This window comes from Phyllobates terribilis, unplaced genomic scaffold (assembly GCF_046119375.1).
Source record: "Phyllobates terribilis strain yellow unplaced genomic scaffold, ASM4611937v1 Scaffold_12__6_contigs__length_324123572, whole genome shotgun sequence".
Classification (NCBI taxonomy): Eukaryota; Metazoa; Chordata; class Amphibia; order Anura; family Dendrobatidae; genus Phyllobates; species Phyllobates terribilis.
The window spans coordinates 193,754,051-193,777,029 of record NW_027362772.1 but is presented as its reverse complement, the minus strand read 5'-3'; the positions used below and the strand labels follow the sequence as shown (position 1 = coordinate 193,777,029).

At 42.4% G+C, this 22,979-nt stretch overlaps 1 protein-coding gene across 1 annotated transcript in view; it reads right to left on the bottom strand.

Moving 5' to 3' along the window:
• Nucleotides 1-22,979, bottom strand: part of ZSWIM9 (zinc finger SWIM-type containing 9) — a 68,062-nt gene that overhangs the window by 44,172 nt on the left and 911 nt on the right. Inside the window, exons 2-3 of the mRNA XM_073656546.1 lie at nucleotides 8,056-8,169; nucleotides 578-1,643 (exon numbers count right to left, since the gene is read on the bottom strand). Of these exons, the coding sequence (XP_073512647.1) occupies nucleotides 578-1,564 (987 nt within the window). The 5' untranslated portion in view covers nucleotides 1,565-1,643; nucleotides 8,056-8,169. The remainder of the gene's footprint in view (nucleotides 1-577; nucleotides 1,644-8,055; nucleotides 8,170-22,979) is intronic.

The following is a 22,979-nucleotide window of genomic DNA, read 5'->3' as shown; positions in this document are numbered from 1 at the left end:
TTTTTAATTTATTTTTTTTTTAAAAGGGAATCTGTGAATGAGATCAACCCCCCCCCCCCACCACCACCTTCCCAAATTTAATATAAGGTCAAGCAGGTCTCTGAAATCTAAACTCATTGACACCTTTATATCTTCTATCTGTTGCTGCACTTCCCAGTAATTAGCATTTTCATTCATAAGCAAATATGTTAAGTGCTCTGGGCGTGACCCAGCACTTAACAAGCCACTGCCTCCACAAGTTGTTTCTCTGCTCAGCACCAACCTCTTTAGCTTGATTAACAGCTCAATGTGATTTCCTTGGCTGTTGCCTGAGGTCAGACAGACAGCGAGCTTTCAATGAAGCTAAAGATGCTGGTGCTGAGCGAGGAAACTACTAGTCAGGCAGTGACCCCTTAAGTGCTCTGCCACACCCAGACAACTTAAAGCCTCATTTGCATATAAATAAAACACAGCACTACTTTACAGGGACTGAGATAATCAGCATCATAAACAAGTCAAAATAGCAAAGTACTGATGTAACACTATAAGACATGCATATTGTGAGCATAATTTGTGTATAATGTTCATTTTATTATACCTGTTCCTCTAGATTTAAGGGTGCATCAGACACGGGCTCAGAAACCACCTCAAGTACAGCATCTGGAACACTTTCTAACTCGTGGGTTTGGCGAAGAATGACCCGCAAGCACTGATAAAGGGATGGTAAAATGCCCATTTTTGATGACAGTGTATAATGAAGGGATGCAACATGAGCATGTATTGATTTTTCGGTTCTAATCCTTTTGCTGTCTTTTGTGCACCATAATTTCCTGCTTGGATGCCATGTATCAATGTAATATTGGTAAAATTCTGCAGGGCTTGACGCCTTCAAGTCATGAAGTTGGCGATTGTAGACTTTCAGCGATCGTGCATGAAACATGGCTTGTATGATGGAGTTTATTTGACCTTGGGTTTCCACTTGCAAATGAGCAGCTTTCTGCTCTAAGACCTTAACAATTAACAGCATACAGTGTCTTACTGTTGTGTTTGGCAATAGCATCCCGAGGTCTAAAGAATCAGAAATCTCTGGGTGTATTATAATGGATTTGATCTGAGCTTTCATTCTTGGAATACTTTGTAAAACAGAAACTATAATGAACCTTAATGTGTCTTGGTTGTTAGTTTTAGACAAGCAGCAAGCACACAACTTCCATCCAGAGTTATCCTCACAGGAAACGCTGTACAAGTTCAGTCCAGGGCCAATATTACTAAAGAAATCAATATACAGATTCTCAGGGTTTTTCTGCGCCAGCTCTTGCATTGATGAAGACATGATGAAAATGTTCTTCACTAAAACACTATCTTCCACAAAGACAAGTTTTATTTTAGCATTTGGATCAAAAATGAAAAAACTATCTAGTTCCACAAGCACTTGAGTGTGATCTTTAAGAAAATTTGAAGCAATCCTTAAAAGTCTGGACAAATCACTTCGATCCAAAAATTTTCTAGAGATGTCATTGGAGACTTGGGCAATTCCTGCAAGACTCAGTGCCCTCACTTTTTTCGTCTCAGGTTTGCATGCCATACTTGATAATTTAGTCAATTCTAAATAATATGTATGTTATTGTAATTTTTATAAATCACAGCAATACTTAAGAGGCGACCTAAAAGAGAGGAAAAAGAAAAAGTACGAAGTCAGAAATAATGTTTAAATGCATCAATGTCTGAATAAACAACCTATACAAATGTACTGCTACGTGAGGGAATATGAAGAAATCATCAGCTCTTGGCTTCTTCTTCCCTGTTAAAGGGAACCTGTCCGGTCCCCCATGCCCTCCAAGCCAGCAGCAGTCAGATATGTGCGATTAAACTCCCTGCCTAACAATCCCTGTATAGCATAATTCATGTAAGTAAATGCTTTAAAAAAGCATTTAGAATGTCCCCTTTTCCTATGCTAATTAGGGCTTTGACTAGTCGTTGGGGCGTTAGTTCTCCAGACTAGTCTGCCCTGTTTCCATGTTATCACGCCCCTTTTGGCGCTGACGGAATAAGCGGCACGCGTGCGCAGATTTGCAGGAGCAGGTGATGACGCCGAGAGAAATGTGCTGTCTTCCAGGAGCAAAAATTAAAGATGTGTCTGACAGGATATCAAGACTCTTCAGACCTACAGATCACTACCCATTCCTGCTAATACATGTGGGGACAAATGACACCGCAAGAAAGGACCTGGAAACCATCTGCAGTGACTTTGAAGACTTGGGCAAGAAAGTGAAAGAATTGGGAGCGCAGGTGGTCTTCTCATCCATCCTCCCAGTGGATGGCCATGGAACAATGAGGTGGAATAAGATTCTACAGGTGAACAACTGGCTACGTCGATGGTGCCGTCAACAAGGATTTGGATTTCTGGATCACGGAATGAATTACCTATACGATGGACTACTTGCTAGAGATGGGGTGCACCTTACGAAGACTGGAAAACATGTATTTGGAAGTCGCCTTGCTACACTCATCAGGAGAGCTTTAAACTAGAACAATGTGGGAAGGGAAGCAAAAGGCCAGAAAAAGCCATACAACTGACAAATACTATTGAGATCTCTGCTACTGGAAGTGGAAAGGAAGAACAAAGACAAAACAATTTAAATAATAAAAATATGGGAGGAAGAGAAACCAATCACAAACTAAAATGTTTTTATACAAATGCACAAAGCATGGGCAACAAACAAGGAGAATTGGAACTACTAATGCAGGAAAAGGAATATGATGTCATTGGAATCACTGAAACTTGGTGGGACGATACACATGATTGGAATACAAGGCTAAAAGGATACAACTTATTTGCAAGAAACAGACTTGATAAACGAGGAGGAGGTGTTGCATTGTATGTTAGAAAAGCGTATATCTGCACAGAGATTGAAGCTTCAGAGACTGGGAGTTCTGTGGAAACTGTTTGGGTAAGAATACAAGGAGAGAACAACGGAAAGGACACCATTGTAGGCATTTACTACAGGCCACCTGGGCAAGCTGAAGATATGGATGAACTCTTTATGTATCAAATGACCAAGTTCTCCAAAAAATATGACGTAGTGGTCATGGGAGATTTCAACTATCCTGACATTTGTTGGGAATCTCTCTCAAGTAAAACTAACAGGTCAAGCAAATTCTTATCCTCTCTTGCTGACAACTTTATCTTCCAAAAGGTAGGGGAGAAAACAAGGGGATCTGCTACTTTGGATCTAATCCTTATAAACAAGGAGGAAATGGTTGAGGAGGTAAAGGTGGCTGGGACCCTAGGAGGCAGCGATCATGCTATTATAGAATTTTGGATAACTAGAGGAGGAAGACATGTGAAGACTCAAACTTCAAGGTTAGATTTTAGAAAGGCAGATTTTAAGAGACTCAGAAAGAGAATAGGAGGGATCCAATGGCTGGATGTCCTTAAGGACAAAAATGTCCAGGAAGGATGGGAAATTTTTAAAAATGAGATTCTCAAAGCACAATCGTTAACAATCCCGAAAAGTAGGAAGAATGGGAAGCATTTAAGGAAACCAGGATGGATGAACACAGAACTTAAACACATGCTAAAAAGAAAGAAAGAAATGTTTATTAAATGGAAAGAGGGAGGCATATCTAAAGAAGATTATAATGCAGTCTGCAGATCCTGCAGGGCACGTATCAGGTTAGCTAAAGCTGACAATGAATTAAGGCTTGCAAGAGATGTCAAAAGCAATAAAAAAGGATTTTGGGGGTATGTCAAAAGTAAAAGAAAAGTCAAAGATGCTATAGGATTTTTACAGGATGAAAATGGAGAAATGGTAAGAGAGGATGTTGAGAAGGCCGAACTTTTTAATTCCTATTTTGCATCTGTTTTCTCTCAGAAAGAAAATGTAACATCAACTGATCTTCACTGTCCTTTTAAAGGAATAGAGGAATCCAAGTTATCTGTAAACAGAAAGATTGTGAGGGAATATTTAGCTAACATAAATGAGTTCAAGTCTCCAGGTCCAGATGAATTACACCCCAGAGTACTGAAGGAGATCGTAGAAGAAATTTTAGAACCACTCTCCATAATCTTTGAAAATTCTTGGAGAACAGGAGAAGTCCCAGAAGACTGGAGAAGAGCAAATGTTGTTCCTATCTTCAAAAAGGGGAAGAAGGTGGACCCAGGGAACTATAGGCCGGTGAGTCTGACTTCTATACCAGGAAAGATCTTTGAACAAATTATTAAACAACATATATGTAAGTACATGGATAAGAATGAAGTGATTAACCAGAGTCAGCATGGGTTTGTAACTAACAAGTCATGTCAGACTAACTTAATTTCCTTCTATGACAGAATCACTGACTGGGTGGATCAGGGAAATGCTGTAGATATAGTATATCTTGACTTCAGCAAAGCATTTGACAAAGTATCTCACAACATCCTTATTGAATAAATGACCAAGTATGCAATGGACCAGGCAACTGTTAGGTGGATTCATAACTGGCTTAGTGATCGGACTCAAAGGGTGGTTGTAAATGGCTTCACATCCAGCTGGATGAATGTCTCAAGTGGGGTACCACAGGGCTCCGTCCTGGGACCTGTATTGTTCAACATCTTTATCAATGATTTAGATGAAGGAATTGAGGGTAAACTGATTAAATTTGCTGATGACACAAAGCTAGGAGGGATAGCTAATACTAGAGAAGAGAGAGAGAGGATTCAAAAAGACCTAAATAAACTGGAGCAGTGGGCAGCAACCAACAGAATGGTTTTTAACAGGGAAAAATGCAAAGTACTACATCTGGGCAATAAAAATAAAAAAAGCATATACAGAATGGGAGGAATAGAGCTAAGCAACAGTACATGTGAAAAAGACTTAGGTATACTAATAGATCATAGACTGAACATGAGTCAACAGTGTGATGCAGCAGCAAAAAAGGCAAATACAATTCTGGGATGTATTAACAGAAGCATACAGTCTAGATCACGTGAAGTCATTATCGGTCTTTACTCCTCTTTGGTCAGACCTCATCTGGAATACTGTGTTTTGGGCACCACATTTTAAAAAAAGACATAGACAAACTGGAGCAAGTTCAGAGAAGAGCGACCAGAATGGTGACTGGTCTGCAAACCATGTCCTATGAGGAACGGTTGCAGGATTTGGGAATGTTTAGCTTGCAAAAAAGAAGGCTGAGAGGAGACTTAATAGCTGTCTACAAATATGTCAAGGGCTGTCACATTGTAGAAGGATCATCTTTATTCTCATTTGCACAAGGAAAGACTAGAAGCAATGGGATGAAACTAAATGGGAGGAGACACAGATTAGATATTAGAAAAAACTTTTTGACAGTTAGGGTGATTAATGAGTGGAACAGGCTGCCACGAGAGGTGGTTAGTTCCCCTTCAATGGACGTCTTCAAACAGAGGCTGGACAGACATCTGTCTGAGATGATCTAGTGAATCCTGCTTTGAGCAGGGGGTTGGACCAGATGACCCAGGAGGTCCCTTCCAACTCTACCATTCTATGAAATTATATTATCAAGCCCACAGGGGCGTGATAACATGGAAAGAGAGCCGACTGGTCTTTTTTAAAGCATTTAGATACCTGAATTATGTTATACAGGGATTGTTAGGCATGGAGTTTAATCACACATCGCTGACTGCTGCTGGATTGGAGGGCACGGGGGACCTGACAGGTTCCCTTTAAGTTGCTATAACCTCTGCAGATTTTGCCTAAATCACTAGGGTGTGCAGTGGCAGCACGTTTGGTAACCCCTTCCCCCAAAGCATGTTGAAAAAATGCCTTATTTGCAGGGGAAGGGTATGTGGAGTGGCTCCATAGACAGCGGGTGCTGGGTGCATCAAACACTTCACGCCTGCTTGGAAGTGCCAGTTTGCAGACAGTTTAACATCTTGTTGTGGTCAATAGGAACCAAAGCAACTAAGCAGTTAGACAAACTGTGTAGGATTTGTTTTTATTTTGTTGCACTTGTATAACCCTGATCTTCAGTATTGCAGTGTATTATTCCTGTCAGCTGAAGGCCCCAAACACACTCCAGTTTCATGTATGTGATCTTTATATTTTTCTATTATGTATAAAGGACTCGTTAAAGGGAACCTGTCATGCTGAAAGTGGTATCAGACCTGCAGACGGGATGATATAGAGCCGTAGACACTGACCAGATTGATGTGCATTTTTGTAGGAAAAGTTTGAAGTAAGTGTTGATGAGTAAGAGTCCAGTGGGCGGTGCTATTCAGCGGTTGTTCCATGTATGAGTGCATGCAGATAGTTATCACTCACGGAGAAGAACCACCCACTTGACTCATGCATACAAACACCAGGGATTACCATTAATAAAATACAAGTTATACTGAGTCTATTTCAACAAATCCTTCTTCTCAGCTTCTCCTCCTCTATAACATGCTTCCACAGATCGGATGCGTGCACAATGGGAAAGACTCCCTTTAACACCATGGGCATTTACCGTATATGCCAGTTCTTTTTTTTCTGACTTTTAGTCTGTCAAAAAAAAGGAGGTGTGACCGAATTTGTTCTGATTTGTGGACCAAACTCACCCACTCATGTGAATAGGTTGAAAAGAAAAAGCAGAGAACGTGGATGCCATTGGGATTGGGATTCATTGCCATTGAAAATACCCGTGTCAAGCCTGTAAAATACCATGGTCACTAGAGACAGAGGTACTAAAGGGGTTAAAATCTCTGACCCTGGCCATTGTAACAGGCTCTCATTATGATCCCATAGCAAAGTTTCTGTGTAGTCACATAAATGTACATGTACGTAATTCTGCGAAAACTACAGGATGGGCCATTTATATGGATACACCTAAATTAAATGGGAATGGTTAGTGATATCAACTTCCTGTTTGTGGCACATTAGTACATGGGAGGGGGAAAACTTTTCCAGATGGATGGTGACCATGGTGGCCATTCTGAAGTCAACCATTTTGGATCCAACTTTATTTTTTTCAATGGGAAGAGGGTCATGTGACACATCAAAAGTATTGAGAATTTCATAAGAAAAACAATGGTGTGCTTGGTTTTAACATAACTTTATTCTTTCATGAGTTTTTTACAAGTTTATGACAACTTATAAAATGTGTTCAAAGTGCTGCCCACTGTGTTGGATTGTCAATGCAACCCTCTTCTCCCACTCTTGACACACTGATAGCAACACCGCAGAAGAAATGCTAGCACAGGCTTCCAGTATCCGTTGTTTCAGATGCTGCACATCTCGTATCTTGATGGTATGGTGTGGTATATGGTGTACAATGATAGTGGGGCCATTCTTCATCAATGGAAACCTCAATGCCACTGGATATCTGAAATTGCTACATGATGATGTGTTGCCCTCTTTATGCACAGAAGATGGCATGTTCCCTAAGTTTTTCCAACAAGATGATGCACCACCACATTATGGGTGTCAGGTCCGAGCATTCCTACATGAACAGCTTCCTGGAAAGTGGATTGGTCGTCGTGGGCCAGCTGAATGGCCACCAAGGTCTCCCGATCTGACCCCGTTAGACTTTTATCTTTGGGGTCATCTGAAGGCAATTGTCTATGCTGTGAAGATACGAGATGTGCAGCATCTGAAACAACGGATACTGGAAGCCTGTGCTAGCATTTCTTCTGCGGTGTTGCTATCAGTGTGTCAAGAGTGGGAGAAGAGGGTTGCATTGACAATCCAACACAGTGGGCAGCACTTTGAACACATTTTATAAGTGGTCATAAACTTGTAAAAAACTCATGAAACAATACAGTTACGTTAAAACCAAGCACACCATTGTTTTTCTTATGAAATTCTCAATAAGTTTGATGTGTCACATGACCCTCTTCACACCGAAAAAAAAAAAGTTGGATCCAAAATGGCCGACTTCAAAATGGCCACCATGGTCACCACCCATCTGGAAAAGTTTTCCCCCTCCCATATACTAATGTGCCACAAACAGGAAGTAGATATCACCAACCATTTCCATTTAAATTAGGTGTATCCATGTAAATGGCCCACCCTGTATACATTGCACATCAGGTATTTGCATAAAAGAGTTAAAATAAAACTGACTTTCATTTATACCCACCCAGGATAAAGAGTTGAGATGTTCCAATGGGCAGGTCACTTGGCATGCAGGTCACTTGGCATCACCTACATCTTCATCTTATAGGATATATTCCATTTGTGGACAATGCAAAGCCTGAAAGACAAAATAACAGAAGCCGAATTAGGTCCTGTGAAATTGTAGGGAATCAAGATTTCGTTGTTACTGCATAAAACTGCACGAGATTTTTTTTCCGCTTAGGATAGATGAACAATATCAGATGAGTGAGAGTCTACACCAGATCAGCTCATGCAGCGATGGATGGAAGAAGTGAGCAGAACATGGCAGCTCCTCACACTGTACATCCGATCATACAGAAAAAGAATCTATCCACTAGAAAGCCCATAGAGGTCAGATCTTAAGACTAAGGTGTTCATATTAACACTTTTACATTAAATATTTGGGGCAGCGCTTGTTTGAAGTCAGATAAAACGCTTCAGGCCATGTTCACACATCCAGCCTTCAGAACAACTGAGAAGGACTTTTCAAAGCATCCAAGGCAGAAATTATAGAATTATAGAGGCTGAACCTACGGGAAATGTGCCAATACAATGCATGTGGATTAGCCTCACTGTCATTTAGTGGTTTTATATCAGGAATGATGAAAGCACCATTATGAGCATTGTCTCCTGCTGCACATGAATGGGGCACACCTCATTCACTTTCTATAGCTGCAGAATGTCAGTGGATTCGGTCTACACTTAGGATTGGACGGAGTACCCAAATCTTGAAAGAATCATGAACATGGCATTAGAACTTGGCTCTGGCATTTTTACCCTAAAATGTTGTGACTAAAGGAAGTGATTAAATTTTCCATGTTATCTATAAGAAGATTCCTGATCATATAGACTGCATATTATCCATCCAGATTTGCAGGTGGAAAATCCACAGCATAACTGAGCAGCAACAAATAAACCTGCAGCAGAAATTCACCCGACCTCCAGCTTTTAAAGAGGACCTTTCACCATATGTTTCATGTTGAACAGGACACACAATGTTTCAGAGGCGGCAGAGCAGAATAAAACGTTTTGGGGTTTTTCGCATCTCTGTTGCAGAGATCAGAGCAATCACATTATTTGTGACCTGATGACTTAACTTTTGTTAAGACAAGTGGGTGTTTTCAGATACTTTTCATTGGGGGCGTGTTCTTCTTCTCCCTGTATGAGTTGCCCAATCATAAGGAGGCAACAACCCAGCAGAAAAAGAACATGCCCCACACAACAGCTTAGGTGTCTCAGTGTATGAGATGTAATTATCAGGGCTGTGGAGTCGGTTAGCCAAACCTCCGACTCCTCTATTTCCATTACACCGACTCCGACTCCACGACTCCCTCATACATGGCTCATGTTTAAGCGATAAATTTACTGTAGCACAGATTCATCTCAGCGAAAAGTCTACACCCTTAGATGAGGAATAGGACAGACATTTATAGGACATTTCATAACTTCCCCACAAACCGCATTGAACTACTGCACCCAATTTATTATAAATTTTAAAAGTTTTGGTGGACAGTTTTGGTCCATTTTATACCGACTCCACAACCCTGGTAATTATACAGAAAAAGAAATGGAAAAACTGTATTCAAGCGGCAGTAGGAAGTCATTGTGTGAGGCTGTTCTCCTGAATACTTGTGCTGGCCTGTGCATGTTCTCAAAAGCCACCTCCAGCTGCATTTTGCACATGCTCGGTGCAGATGAAGCACCAGTGTTGTGGGTGAGATTTTATGAAATCTCATCCACATGCTGCAAAGAAAACCTCCAATTTCAATTGACCGGCGTTGTAGATTTTATACCTGCCATTGCATTTCTTTCTTGGAAATTGCAGCAATAGCCACATAATTCAGGGTGGATATTGCCACACTGGATTTGCTGCAAAATTTCCACACTGAAAATTCTGTAACAGATGCATCATGTGTGCATCATGTGTGAACAAGTCCTTACTGAGCATATATGACTGCTGCTGGATGAGGCTTGTAATCAGACCATAGACGGGATGACCCTTTAGGAGCCTAGGACAGCCCACATGACTCTTCAGGTAATGTCAGGGTGGGCACATATAGGCTATGTGCCCACGATGCAGAAATGCTCAGGATATTTTCCTGAGCGTTTCTGCATCTCCCTGGCAGAAAAAAAGCATGCGGATTGTACATGCGTTTTTCCTGCCAGGGACAAGCGGATGTGAAGCGTTCTTCACTTGCATTTCCGCATGCGGGTTATCAAGCGCTTTCCAAGCGATTTTAGCATCACTTGGAAAGTGCTTGACAATTTGGTCACACTATATAAATCCATGCAACCGGCATGGATTTATATAGTGTGACCGTAAGAATGGTAAAAAATAAAACTATACTTACCTTCTGATGGCCCCCGCAGTCTTGCTTTGCTCCGTCCTGGCTGCCGGCAGATCGCGGTACACAGAAGGACGTGCCGTCAGATGACTATGACGTCAGCGCAGGTCCTTCAGTCCACCGCGATCTGCCGGCATGGGAGGACGAGCGCAGCAGGGGCCATCAGAAGGTAAGTATAATATTTATTTTTTATTGTATTCTTTTTTAACAGGTTCTATGGTACCCGGGTCCGGAGGAGAGTCTCCTGTCCTCTAGACCCGGGTACAATCCGCACATTGAAACGCTTGGATTCCGCATGTACAGATGTAGTGAGGTGGATTCCATGTGTTCCAATGCAAGTCAATGGGGGCGAAAACGCAGCACTTCCGCAAAATAATTGGTAGTGCTGCATTTTTTTCCGCAATGATAATCCGAAGCGGAAATTTCCGCAGCAAGTGCACAGCACATGGGGATTATCATTGGGGAACATGGCAGGCCTTCTATCATGTGTTTTTTAAGCGTTTCTGCAGCGTTTTGCCATTGCGGAAACGGTTAAAAAACACATCGTGGGCACACAGCCTTATAGTGTCAGAGCGACACACACTAACGTCTGGCTCCTGTCTGTCTGTGGCAGCTGCTCGTTACACTTCTAGGTGTAGCAAGTGTCAGCCACATGCAGACAGGAGCCAGACTTCAGAGCTGTCCCCGAGCCATTGTGTGCACACTCAGACACTATGAACTTTCCACCAGGATCATCCACTGTCAGTGCGCAGGCAGGAGACCTAGTGTTCCCAAGTCAATCATGTGAGGTGCCGGCTTTATTATGCAAACAGGAGGGCAAGACTGTGCACAAAAGCACAGGCCATGATAAGGGCACACCAAGGCACCCTCAGTTGCATATCAAAAATGTTTATTTTTACCTCCCTAGCCTGTTTTCACCTCCATGACCAGGCCACATTTTTTTAATCTGACCACTGTCACTTTATGAGGTAATTACTCTGGAACGCTTCAACGGATCCCCCTGATTCTGAGACTGTTTTTTCGTGACACATTGTACTTCATGACTGCGATCTTTGGGAGGCAGAATGGAAAAATCAATAGCGGGTGAAGAATTGGTTTTATTTTTTACGCTGTTCCTCGTGTGGTATAAGTGATTAGACGACTTTATTCTTCGGGTCAGTGCAATAACAGCAATACCAGATTTATATCTGTTTTTTTTATGTTTGGCTGCAGTCAAACACTAAATTGCTTCTTTTTTTTTGCAACAAAATTGTTTTTGCATCTCTAGATTTTGAGAGCTATAATTTTTCCACATTTCTGCGACCTGTACAGCAAAGGTAAACTAGACAATACTTAACTTTTAATAGACTTAGAAAAAATGTTTTAAGAGTTAAAAGAGAGATAAACACGGTATATACCCAAACAGAAACAAACCATGTCAGGTCAGGGACCTAGATCTCTCAAGGCAAGCCGTGGTCGGTCGGGGATAATCTGTCCCTAACAGGACAAGGCCAGCTACAGTGTCCAGCCAACATAGGATGGACAGGAGAAAAATAGCAATCAAAAGGAGTAAACCAGTATCAAATAAAGATTCCCAATGTTGTCAGTGGACACACAAAGCCAGAATACTCACAGATTTATATAGATACAAACAGTGCTAGATAGCTATTAAAAAAGGAACGACCTCACCCAAGAGTTTGTAGAGCATCTACAGTACCGGGAGTTCTCCAAAGAGGGGAGGCAGATCCATTTGCAGGGATGAGGCATATAAATCTGCCCCTATTATTTCCCTAGAGGGTCTATACTGCCACTAGCAAAATTGTAGCAGGCCTTGTCCTGGTGGGGACAGATTATCCCCGACTGACCACGGCTTGCCTTAAGAGATCTAGGTCCCTGACCTGACATGGTTTGTTTCTGTTTGGGTATATACCGTGTTTATCTCTCTTTTAACTCTTAAAACATTTTATCTAGGTCTATTAAAAGTTAAGTATTAATTGTCTAGTTTACCCCTGCTGTACAGATCCTTTTGACTGGGTATGTATTGTGTCTGATCATAAACAGTCACTTGTGCTATATTTTTACATATTTCTGCGACACAGTCATGTTTATTGGTGCCATTTTCAGGCACATGACATTTTTGATCGCTTTCTATTCTGATTTTTGAAAGGCAGAATAAACACAAACTAGTAATTCAGGAATTGGGGTTTTTTTTGCGGGGGATGGAGGGGGGCAGGGGTTTCTGCATGTGGTAAAATTGATAAAGCAGATTTATTCTTCAGGTCAGTAAGATTACAGCGACACCACATTTACCGTATATAGTTTTTTATGTTTTGGCGCTTTTACACAATAAAAACTATTTTATAGAAAAAATAATTATTTTTACATTGCTTTATTCGGAGAGTTATAACTATTTTATTTCTCCACTGATAACTGCCATACAGCTCTGCTTTTTGTGGGACAAGATGGTGTTTTCAGCAGTACCATTTTTATTTACATTCATCTTTTTGATCGTGTTTTATTGCACTTTTTGTTTGGCGGTAAGATGAAAAGCATCGTTTTTTGCCTTTTTTTATTTTAACGGTGTTCACTGAAAGGGTTAAGTAGTGGGACAGTTTTATAGGTGGGGTCGGGTTGTTCCGGAAGCAGCGATACCAAATATGTGTACTTTTATTGTTTATTTTATCATAAAAATATTTATTTATGGGTACATTATATAAAATTGTGATTTTTTTTTTACAAAATATTTCTACATTTTTTTTTTACTTAGTCCCACTATGGGACTTTCACTTTCTGCAGTCTGATCACAGTTAATGCATTGCAATGCATTAGAACTGTCAGTCTGCTCTCACACAAACTTGTAAGATAAAGCACTGAGCATGATCTAACAAGTTTGCTAGAGCCTGGTGACCCAGATGTCGTCATGACGACATCGGGTAATCATGGCAACGATCGGAACCCAGCAATGACATTGCGGTGGTGGTGATCGGAGGGCAGAGGGGACTCCACAGAGGGCATCGCTCCTGGCACTGAGTGCCGGATGTCAGCTGTCAGAATCAGTTGACACCAGGCAGCGATCGAGCGCGTACAGCGCCTAATATATACATTTTTCATGTGTGTAAAAGTGCTTTGGATAAACATAGCTGTATCAGGGTATGTTGAAAAAAAAAAAGCTATGGCTCTTAGGCTGTGTGCCCACGTTGCGGATTACAAGCGTATTTGATGCGGAATTTCCGCAGCGGAAACGCTTGTAAAACGCTTGTCAATCCGCACCCCATGGTCACCAATGAGAATCCGCAAGTTCTATGCCCATGCTGCGGATTTTTCCGCAGTGTTTTTGATGCGCACAAAAATCCGCAGCATGTCCATTAATTTTGCCTTTCCGCAAGCGGAATTGCCTTTTCAATGTAATAAAAAACGCAAGGCAATTCCGCATGCGTTTTTCTGGGCAAGGAGATGCGGAAATGAAGCGCAAATTTTCCGCTTCAATTCCGCAACGTGGGCAGATAGCCTTAGGCTATGTGCCCACGATGTAGGAATGCTGCATATTTTTTCCGCATCTCCCTGGCAGGAAAAACGCATGCATGATAATGCCCCATCTCATGCTGCACATAACACATCTGCATCTCTGGCTGCTATGGGCATAAAAGGGGACAAACTTATGGTGTGGCCCCCATGCTCCCCTGACCTCAACCCCATTGAGAACCTCTGGAGCATCATCAAAAGGAGTGTCTATGATGGCGGGAGGCAGTTCACATCTAAGCAACAGCTCTGGGAAGGTATTCTGTCCTCATGCAAAACAATTAAAGCAGAAACCATCCAAAACCTGACAAATTCAATGGACGAGAGAGTTCAGAAGCTCTTTTCGAACAAGGGGTCCTATGTGCAAATGTAACATCACCTAGAATAAAGTTTTGAGTTGAAAACTGTTTGATTTCAGTTTGTAACAACCTGCTAATGCTTATAATTTCAAAAATGACCATTTTTTTGTTCTTTATTAAAATGAAAAGGTTGAAAACTCTGCTGTGCATAATAATTTGGAACATGCATTTTGAGTGCAGTTTGAGTTTTTTATTTTTTTAAAAATATACTGTTATCATAGGCAGTTTGTACAAAAACCTTTCAATTGTACTCTAAGGCTGTGTGCCCACGTTGCATTTATGAAGCAGAAAATTTCTGCTTCATTTCTGCAAGTCCTCTCCCGGAAAAACGCATGCGGAATTCCGCACGCGTTTATCGCGCATTTTTTGCGCGTTCATCACGCGTTTTCCACATGCGGAATTGCCTTGCGTTTTTTATGCATTGGACAAAGGCAATTCCGCTTGCGGAAACGCAAAATTAAATGACATGCTGCGGATTTTTGAACGCAGCATAAACGCTGCGGAAAAATCCGCAGCATGTGAATAGAACTTGCGGAATCCCATTGGGGACCGTGGGGTGCGGGTTACCAAGCGTTTTACAAGCGTTTCCGCTGCGGAAATTCCGCATCAAAAACGCTTGAAAAACGCTACGTGGGCACACAGCCCAATAGTTATTTGACTGGAAAATTACAATGACTGCAATTCATATAGGTAATTTGGGAAAATCTGAGAAAATATTATTTGCATAATAATTTGGAACACAGTGTATAGTGTGACCAAGTTACTAGTTAAAAAAAAAGAATAAAAATGGGAAAAAATAAAAACATTATACTCACCTTCTGATGGCCCACGGTCTTCTCTCCGGTGCATCCGGTCTCTTGTACCGCTTACGGTAGTGTAAAAGGACCTTCCATAACGTCATTTAGTCATGTGACAGGTCACTTGACCACTGACGTCAGCGGTCGCGTGACCTGTCACATGACTAAATGACGTCACCACAGGTCCTTTTACACCACCGTGAGCCGTACAAGAGACCGGACGCATCGTACAGGAGACTGGGGGTCATCAGATGGTAAGTATAATGTACATTTTTTATTTTAAATTCTTTTTTTTTTTTTAAGAGGTACTATTGTACCCGGGTCCGGATGAGAGTCTCCTCTTCTCCAGACCCGGGTACCATCCGCACATTGAATCGCTTAATATCCGCATGTGCACATGTAGTCATGCGGATATTAAGCGATTCAATGTAAGTCAATGGAGGCAATTACTCTGCGTGTCTGCAAAATTAATGGACATGCTACGGATTATTCCGCAATGAAAATCCGCAGCGGAAATTTCCGCAGCATGTGCACAGCACATGCGGATTATCATTGGGGACTATGGGGCACATATTACCAAGCGTTTTTTTAAGCGTTTTCGCTGCGGAAATTCCGCAGCAAAAAAGCTTGACAAACGCATAGGGGGCACACAGCCTTAGAAGGGAAGGAAAAAAAAAGAAACACACAAAAATTAAAAAAAATCCTGTTCATTAAAAGTTTAATATCAGGGGTTATATAAGAAGGTATTGATATATAGTGGCCTTGAATCTTTATAGTGGGCAAAAATAAATCCTGTTGCTATGAAAACAAGTAAAGTTTTAGCAGAAAAGGTTATGTCATTTGGAAATTGTGATTAAGAAGCTATCCATGTCAGGTGAAGATTGGAACTGCACCAGAATCGACTATTCAGCATTAACCTCTTCAATGCCGAGCCTGTTGGCATGTTAATGACCACGCCAAATTTTACAATTCTGACAACTGTCACTTTATGAGGTAATTACTCTGGAAGGCTTCAACGGATCCCCCTGATTCTGAGACTGTTTTTTTCGTTTGCTTTTTTTTTTTTTAGGGACCACATCACATTTGAAGTGACTTTCAGGGGTCTTTATGACAGAAAATACCCAAAAGTGACACCATTCTAAAAACTGCATCCCTCAAGGTGCTCAAAACCACATTCAAGAAGTTTATTAACCCTTCAGGTGCTTCACAGGAATTTTTGGAAAGTGGAAGAAAACAATGAACATGTAACTTTTTTTCATAAAAATTTTACTTTGGACCCAAATTTTTTTATTTTCACAAGGGTAACAGGAAAAAATAGACCCCAAAATTTATTGTGCAGTTTCTCCTGAGCACACCGATACCCCATAAGTGAAGGAAAACTACTGTTTGGGCGCACAGCAGGGCTCGGAAAGGAAGGAGCGCCATTTGACTTTTTTAATGCAAAATTTGCTAGAATAATTAGCGGACGCCATGTTGCATTTGGAGGGCCCCTGATGTGCCAAAACAGTGGAAACCTCCCACAAGTGACCATTTTGGAAACTAGACCCCTCAGGGAACTTATCTAGATGTGTGGTGAGCACCTTGCACCCCCAGGTGCTTCACAGAAGTTTATAATATTGAGCCGTAAAAATAAAAGTTTCACATTGTTGCAACAAAACTGTTTTTTCAGCCCAAAATTTTGCATTTTCATAAGGGTAACAGGAGAAATTATACTGTACAGTTTGTTATGCAATTTCTCTTGAGTACACAAATACCCCACATGTGGGGGAAAACCACTGTTTGGGCGCACAGCAGGGCTCGGAAGGGAAGGAGTACCATTTCACTTTTAGAATGTAAAATTCGCTGGAATAATTAGCGGACGCCATGTCGCTTTTGGAGAGACCCTGATGTACCTAGAAAGTGGAAACCCCCACAAGTGACACAATTTTGGAAACTAGACCCCACTTATTTATCGCAAAGTGCCAACACAGCAATTTAACCTGAATACTGAATCTATTGCAAAGAGCTTGTAAGCACTGCACTCCAAGCCTAAGATACTAGCGACCGATTGAAGTGGAGGTCTGTTTTTGAGAATGGAGAGGATTTTTAATCAAAAGTAAAATTGCAAAGTTGTTTGTTTTTACAACCTCTTTGCAATTGTAACCCTTTATCGTGATGAGAATAACCCTTTAAGCCAGGGATGTCAAACTCAAAAACACAGAGGGCCAAGGTTAAAAGCTTGATATTTGTTAGAAAAATGTCTACAATTGAGGAAGTTCTTCCGTATCAAACAAAACGATTAACTTTTGGAATTCTAGTGGAATAATATAATATGTTATGTAAAAGCAGTAAAAAGCATATGGCCCAATGGTCTAATGTAAATATGTAATAACAAAGGATAAAAAACCTTGAATAAAACAGATAAAGTATGATGCCAACAAAACTGCCTCAAACACAGTATGATACCCCCACGGTGAATTCCACCACACGCACAGTATGATGACCCTACTTTGCCACCCCCTCAATCCCACTGACAAAGAATGGTGACCCCATCACAGTACGATTCTCCAACTGCAAACTCCACACAGCCCTCCATACAGTGTAATTGGCCCCACACAGTGCTCCATACAGTGTATTGGGCCCTCACATAGTGCTCCATACAGTGTAATGGGCCCTCACATAGTGCTCCATACAGTGTAATGGGCCCTCACATAGTGCTCCATACAGTGTAATGGGCCCTCACATAGTGCTCCATACAGTGTAATGGGCCCTCACATAGTGCTCCATACAGTGTAATGGGCCCTCACATAGTGCTCCATACAGTGTAATGGGCCCTCACATAGTGCTCCATACAGTGTAATGGGCCCTCACATAGTGCTCCATACAGTGTAATGGGCCCTCACATAGTGCTCCATACAGTGTAATGGGCCCTCACATAGTGCTCCATACAGTATAATGGGCCCCACATAGTGCTCCATACAGTGTAATGGGCCCCACATAGTGCTCCATACAGTGTAATGGGCCCTCACATAGTGCTCCATTCAGTATAATGGGCCCCACATAGTGCTCCATACAGTATAATGGGCCCCACATTGTCCTCCATACAGTGTAATGGGCCCCACATAGTCCTCCATACAGTGTAATGGGCTCCACATAGTGCTCCATACAGTGTAATGGGCCCCACATAGTCCTCCATACAGTGTAATGGGCCCCACATAGTCCTCCATACAGTGTAATGGCCCCACATAGTCCTCCATACAGTATAATGGCCCCACATAGTGCTCCATATAGTATAATAGGCCCCACATAGTGCTCCACACAGTGTAATGGGCTCCACATAGTGCTCCATACAGTGTAATCGGCCCCACAGTGCTCCATAATGGCCCCACATGATGCTCCATACTGTATAATGGCCCCACATGATGCTCCATACTGATTGAGAGGACAGACTGAGGAGAGGGCGCGCATGCAGAGTGGCTGCGGCATTAATGATGAAAGGGGTGGCGCACGGGCTGAGGAGAGTTGTGGCGGTGCTGAGGAGATGGATCATATCCACCGGGAGGGCTCTACGTGGCCCCTCTGGGACGCGTGCCATAGGTTCGCCACAAATGGTTTATAACATTGAGCCGTAAAAACAAAAATTTTACTTTTTTCCCAGAAAAATGTATTTTAGCCCCAAATTTTGCATTTTCCCAAGAGTAACAGGAGAAAATGGACCCCAAAATTGGTTATGCAATTTCTGCTGAGTACGCCATATGTAGGGGAAAACTACTGTTTGGGTGTACAGCGGGGCTCAGAAAGGAAGGAGTGACAGTTTGGAACCAGACTTTGATGGAATGGTCTGTGGGTGTCATGTCGCGTTTGGGGTGCCCCTGATGTGCCTAAACAATGGAAAACCCACACAAGTGACCACATTTTGGAAACTAAACCCCTCAAGGAATTTATTTAGATGTGTGGAAAGCACCTTGAACCCACAGGTGATTCACAGAATTTTACAACACTGATCTGTGAAAATGAAAAATATATATTTTCCCACAAAAATGTTGTTTTTGCCCCAATTTTTTTTTCCATTTTCACAAGGATAACAGGAGAAAATGGACAGAATAATTTGTTGTGCAATTTCTCCTGAGTACAGCAATACATCCGCAGTGCCTCCATCTGCGTCATTACAGAGAATCTTCCGCCGGGAGTGCTGTCAATCACGTTATTTCAGAGATTTACACAGAAACCCCGATGCAAGCGCTCAAGAGTAGAGCGCGATCTTTGGGAGGTAGAATGAACAAATAAAACAGCAGGTGAAGAAATGGTTTTATTTTTTTGCGCCAGTCCTCATGAGGTGTGATTAGATGACTTTATCCTTTGGGTCGGTGCGATTACAGCGATACAAGATTTATATCGGATTTTTATGGTTGGCTGCTGTCACACACTAAAAGACACTTTTTTGTGAATCGCCTCATTTTGAGAGCTATAATTTTCCTATATTTCGGCCGACAGCATCATGTGATGGCTTGTTCTTTGCAGGACGAGTTGATGTTTTTATTGGTGCCATTTGCGGGCATGTGTCATTTTTGATCGCTTTCTAGTCTGATTTTTGGGAGGCAGAATGAACAAAAACCAGCAACTTAGCAATTGTGGTTTTTGGGGGTGGGAGGATATATGTCGTTCTGTATGTTGTAAATTTTTTAAGTCAGCTTTTTTTCCCTTGGGTCAGTACAATTACAGGGATCCCACATTTATAGTTTTTTATGTTTTGGTGCTTTTACACAAAAACTATTTTACAGAAGAAGTAATTATTTTGCATTGCTTTAGTCTAAGAGCTATAACTTATTTTGTATTTCGGCTGATGGAGCTGTATGGCAGCTTGTTTTTTGCGGGACAAGATGACGTTTTCAGCAGTACCATTTTTAGTTTCATTCGTTTTACTGATCGTGTTTTATTCTGATGAAAAAGCATAGCTTATTTTTTATAGTGTTCACCGAAGGGGTTAACTAGTGGAACATTTTTATAGGATGGGTCATACCGGACGTGGCGATACCAAACGTGTCCTTTTTCTTCCCATACAAATATTTATTTATGGGTACAATATATTGTTTTTATTATTGATTTTTTTTTCTTTTTACTTAATTCCACTATGGGACTTATAACTGAACAGAGTGCTGAAAGTGTAAGACATAGCAATGCAGGAGGAGCACTGCAGATCCAGCTGACAGCCAGCAGTGATCGTCCACGCACAGCCCCCTTCATCCTTCATGAAATACACTTCCTGACCATGAGATATATACTGCAACTGTTGGGGAGGGGTTAAGCACCTGTTTTTGAAAGGACAGTCTGATAAAGTAGTTTATGATGAAGCGTCAACATTAAGAAATCAACGTCCATCTTATTCAACCATTAAAAACTAGGTTGCCTATTTTAAACGTTGAAGAAAAGATGTTATGGAGTGAAGGGGAAACTAGTTTCATATGAGGAAGTCAACTGAAAAAGATATTGCTTCCATTGCTGTGGACAAAGATGACAATTTTTGTGATAACTTGAAAAATGGAGAGTCAGTCACAGCAGAATATTTTGTATCTCTACTAACCACACAATGGGCCTAAATAGTGGAAACATGATGAAGGAAAACTTTCCAGTGGCGTCTAGTTTTAGCAGATAATGCGCCTGCCCACAAGTCTCGCATGGTCCTGCAAAAATACAATGAAACCGGATTTGAAATTGGTGATCATCACTTAATAACTGAAACAATAAATTATGACAAACAAGATGGTAATTGATGCTGTGGCTGGCAGAACAGGAAACAGTTTTCCTTTCTAATGGATAAAAATTATTTTTTGATTGATGTATTAGAGTTGACAGCCGATCATTACATAAAATAGTGTCATTTCAAAAACAGCGCGTTTTTTCTAGGCTTTACCATCTATGTATCCATATCCCCTCAAACAATGGCAGATCAATCAGATGAAGGAAGATCCCGTACTTCGGATAGAGGACATGTAAAACAGGGGCGAAAGTTGAGACTGACATTTGATACTCAAAGCTTGCTGCTTCAGAATTTTTAAATCTTTTAGTCAGCTGTTTCTGTGGTTACTGACATATGAAATGCTGATAATTTGAAGTGTTTAGGCTTTTGCCAAATCCATTAAGAGTCATTAGCGAAAAAAGCATTGCACGAAGCACAGGAAAGTCTGCAGAGGACTGGAGCAATGTTATATTCTCCGATGAAGCCCCTCCTGATTGTTTGGGACTTAAAGAAGAAAAAATCTCCGGAGAAGAAAAAGGTGAGCGCTGCCATGAGTGATGCCAACAGTAAAGCATCCTGAGACTATTCATGTGTGGGGGCTTTTCATCTGAGGATGTATGGTCACTCACAATTATTCTTAATAACACTGCCATGAATAAAGTATGATCTCTAATCATCCTGGAAATATGGACACAAAGACTTCTTACTGAAGAAGCCAGAATCAAGAAGCAGAAGAAACCCCAACAGCCATGGTTAAGAGAAGAGGCCCTAACGATCATGGAAGAAAGACAAATGGCAAGAGAAAAGGTAACATGCAGAATGCATACAATATCAGTAAAAGACTAAAGTGCCATTTCAAGCAACGAATTTTATAACAAAAGATACAGGGATAGAAAGCGAACATCTGAGGAGCAACACAAGGAATGATGAAAGTTTCAACCCACATTGAATGACATCAAGAGAAACTGAGCCAGAACAGATCAAGGAAAGCTGGAAAGAATACACAGAGCACCCCTACAAGAACGGCTCAGTGATATGGGAAGAAACTGACTAGAAATTATAGAAATTCCAAAAAAAGTGATAACCCAAGTGGCTCAGCGTGAACAAAACATTTAAATTGTGGCTCTATGGCAAGGAATCTCCCCAGATCTCAATCCCATTGAAAACCTGTGAACAACACTCAAATGTGGAGGACAAAAACACAGAAATTGTGAAGAACCACAAGCACGAATTAGACAAGCATGGGTGGTGAGTCAGTCGTAAAAATAAGGGACAACACTGTAAATATTTAGACTTTACATAAACTTTATATATTTGTCAAGCAAAGTTTAAAACTGATATTTGTACTACAGTAACCATAGAAACATCTAAAAACACTAAAGCAGCAACATATGAAAACAAAGATAGGAGTCAGGCTCAAAAGTTATGGCCACGACTGTAGGACTGGCAGCAGATTTGGCCTAGAGCGCAGTGACAGCACTCATGCTTCTCACCCCCCCCCCATCCCCGTCTGCAGCCACCCGGCTCACGTCCACCCCTGCACCGGCTGCAGCCACCCGGCTCACGTTCCCCCCTGCACCGGCTGCAGCCACCCGGCTCACGTCCCCCCCTGCACCTGCTGCAGCCACCCCCCGCTCACGTCCTCCCCTGCACCTGCTGCAGCCACCCTGCTCACGTCCCCCCCCCTGCACCGGCTGCAGCCACCCGGCTCACGTTCCCCCCTGCACCGGCTGCAGCCACCCCGCTCACGTTCCCCCCTGCACCGGCTGCAGCCACCCCGCTCACGTTCCCCCCTGCACCGGCTGCAGCCACCCCGCTCACGTCCCCCCCTGCACCGGCTGCAGCCACCCCGCTCACGTTCCCCCCTGCACCGGCTGCAGCCACCCCGCTCACGTTCCCCCCTGCACCGGCTGCAGCCACCCCGCTCACGTCCCCCCCCTGCACCGGCTGCAGCCACCCCGCTCACGTCCCCCCCTGCACCGGCTGCAGCCACCCGGCTCACGTCCCCCCTCTACCGGCTGCAGCCACCCCGCTCACGTTCCCCCCTGCACCTGCTGCAGCCACCCGGCTCACGCCCCCCCCCCCTGCACCGGCTGCAGCCACCCGGCTCACGTTCCCCCCTGCACCGGCTGCAGCCACCCGGCTCACGTTCCCCCCTGCACCGGCTGCAGCCACCCGGCTCACGCCCCCCC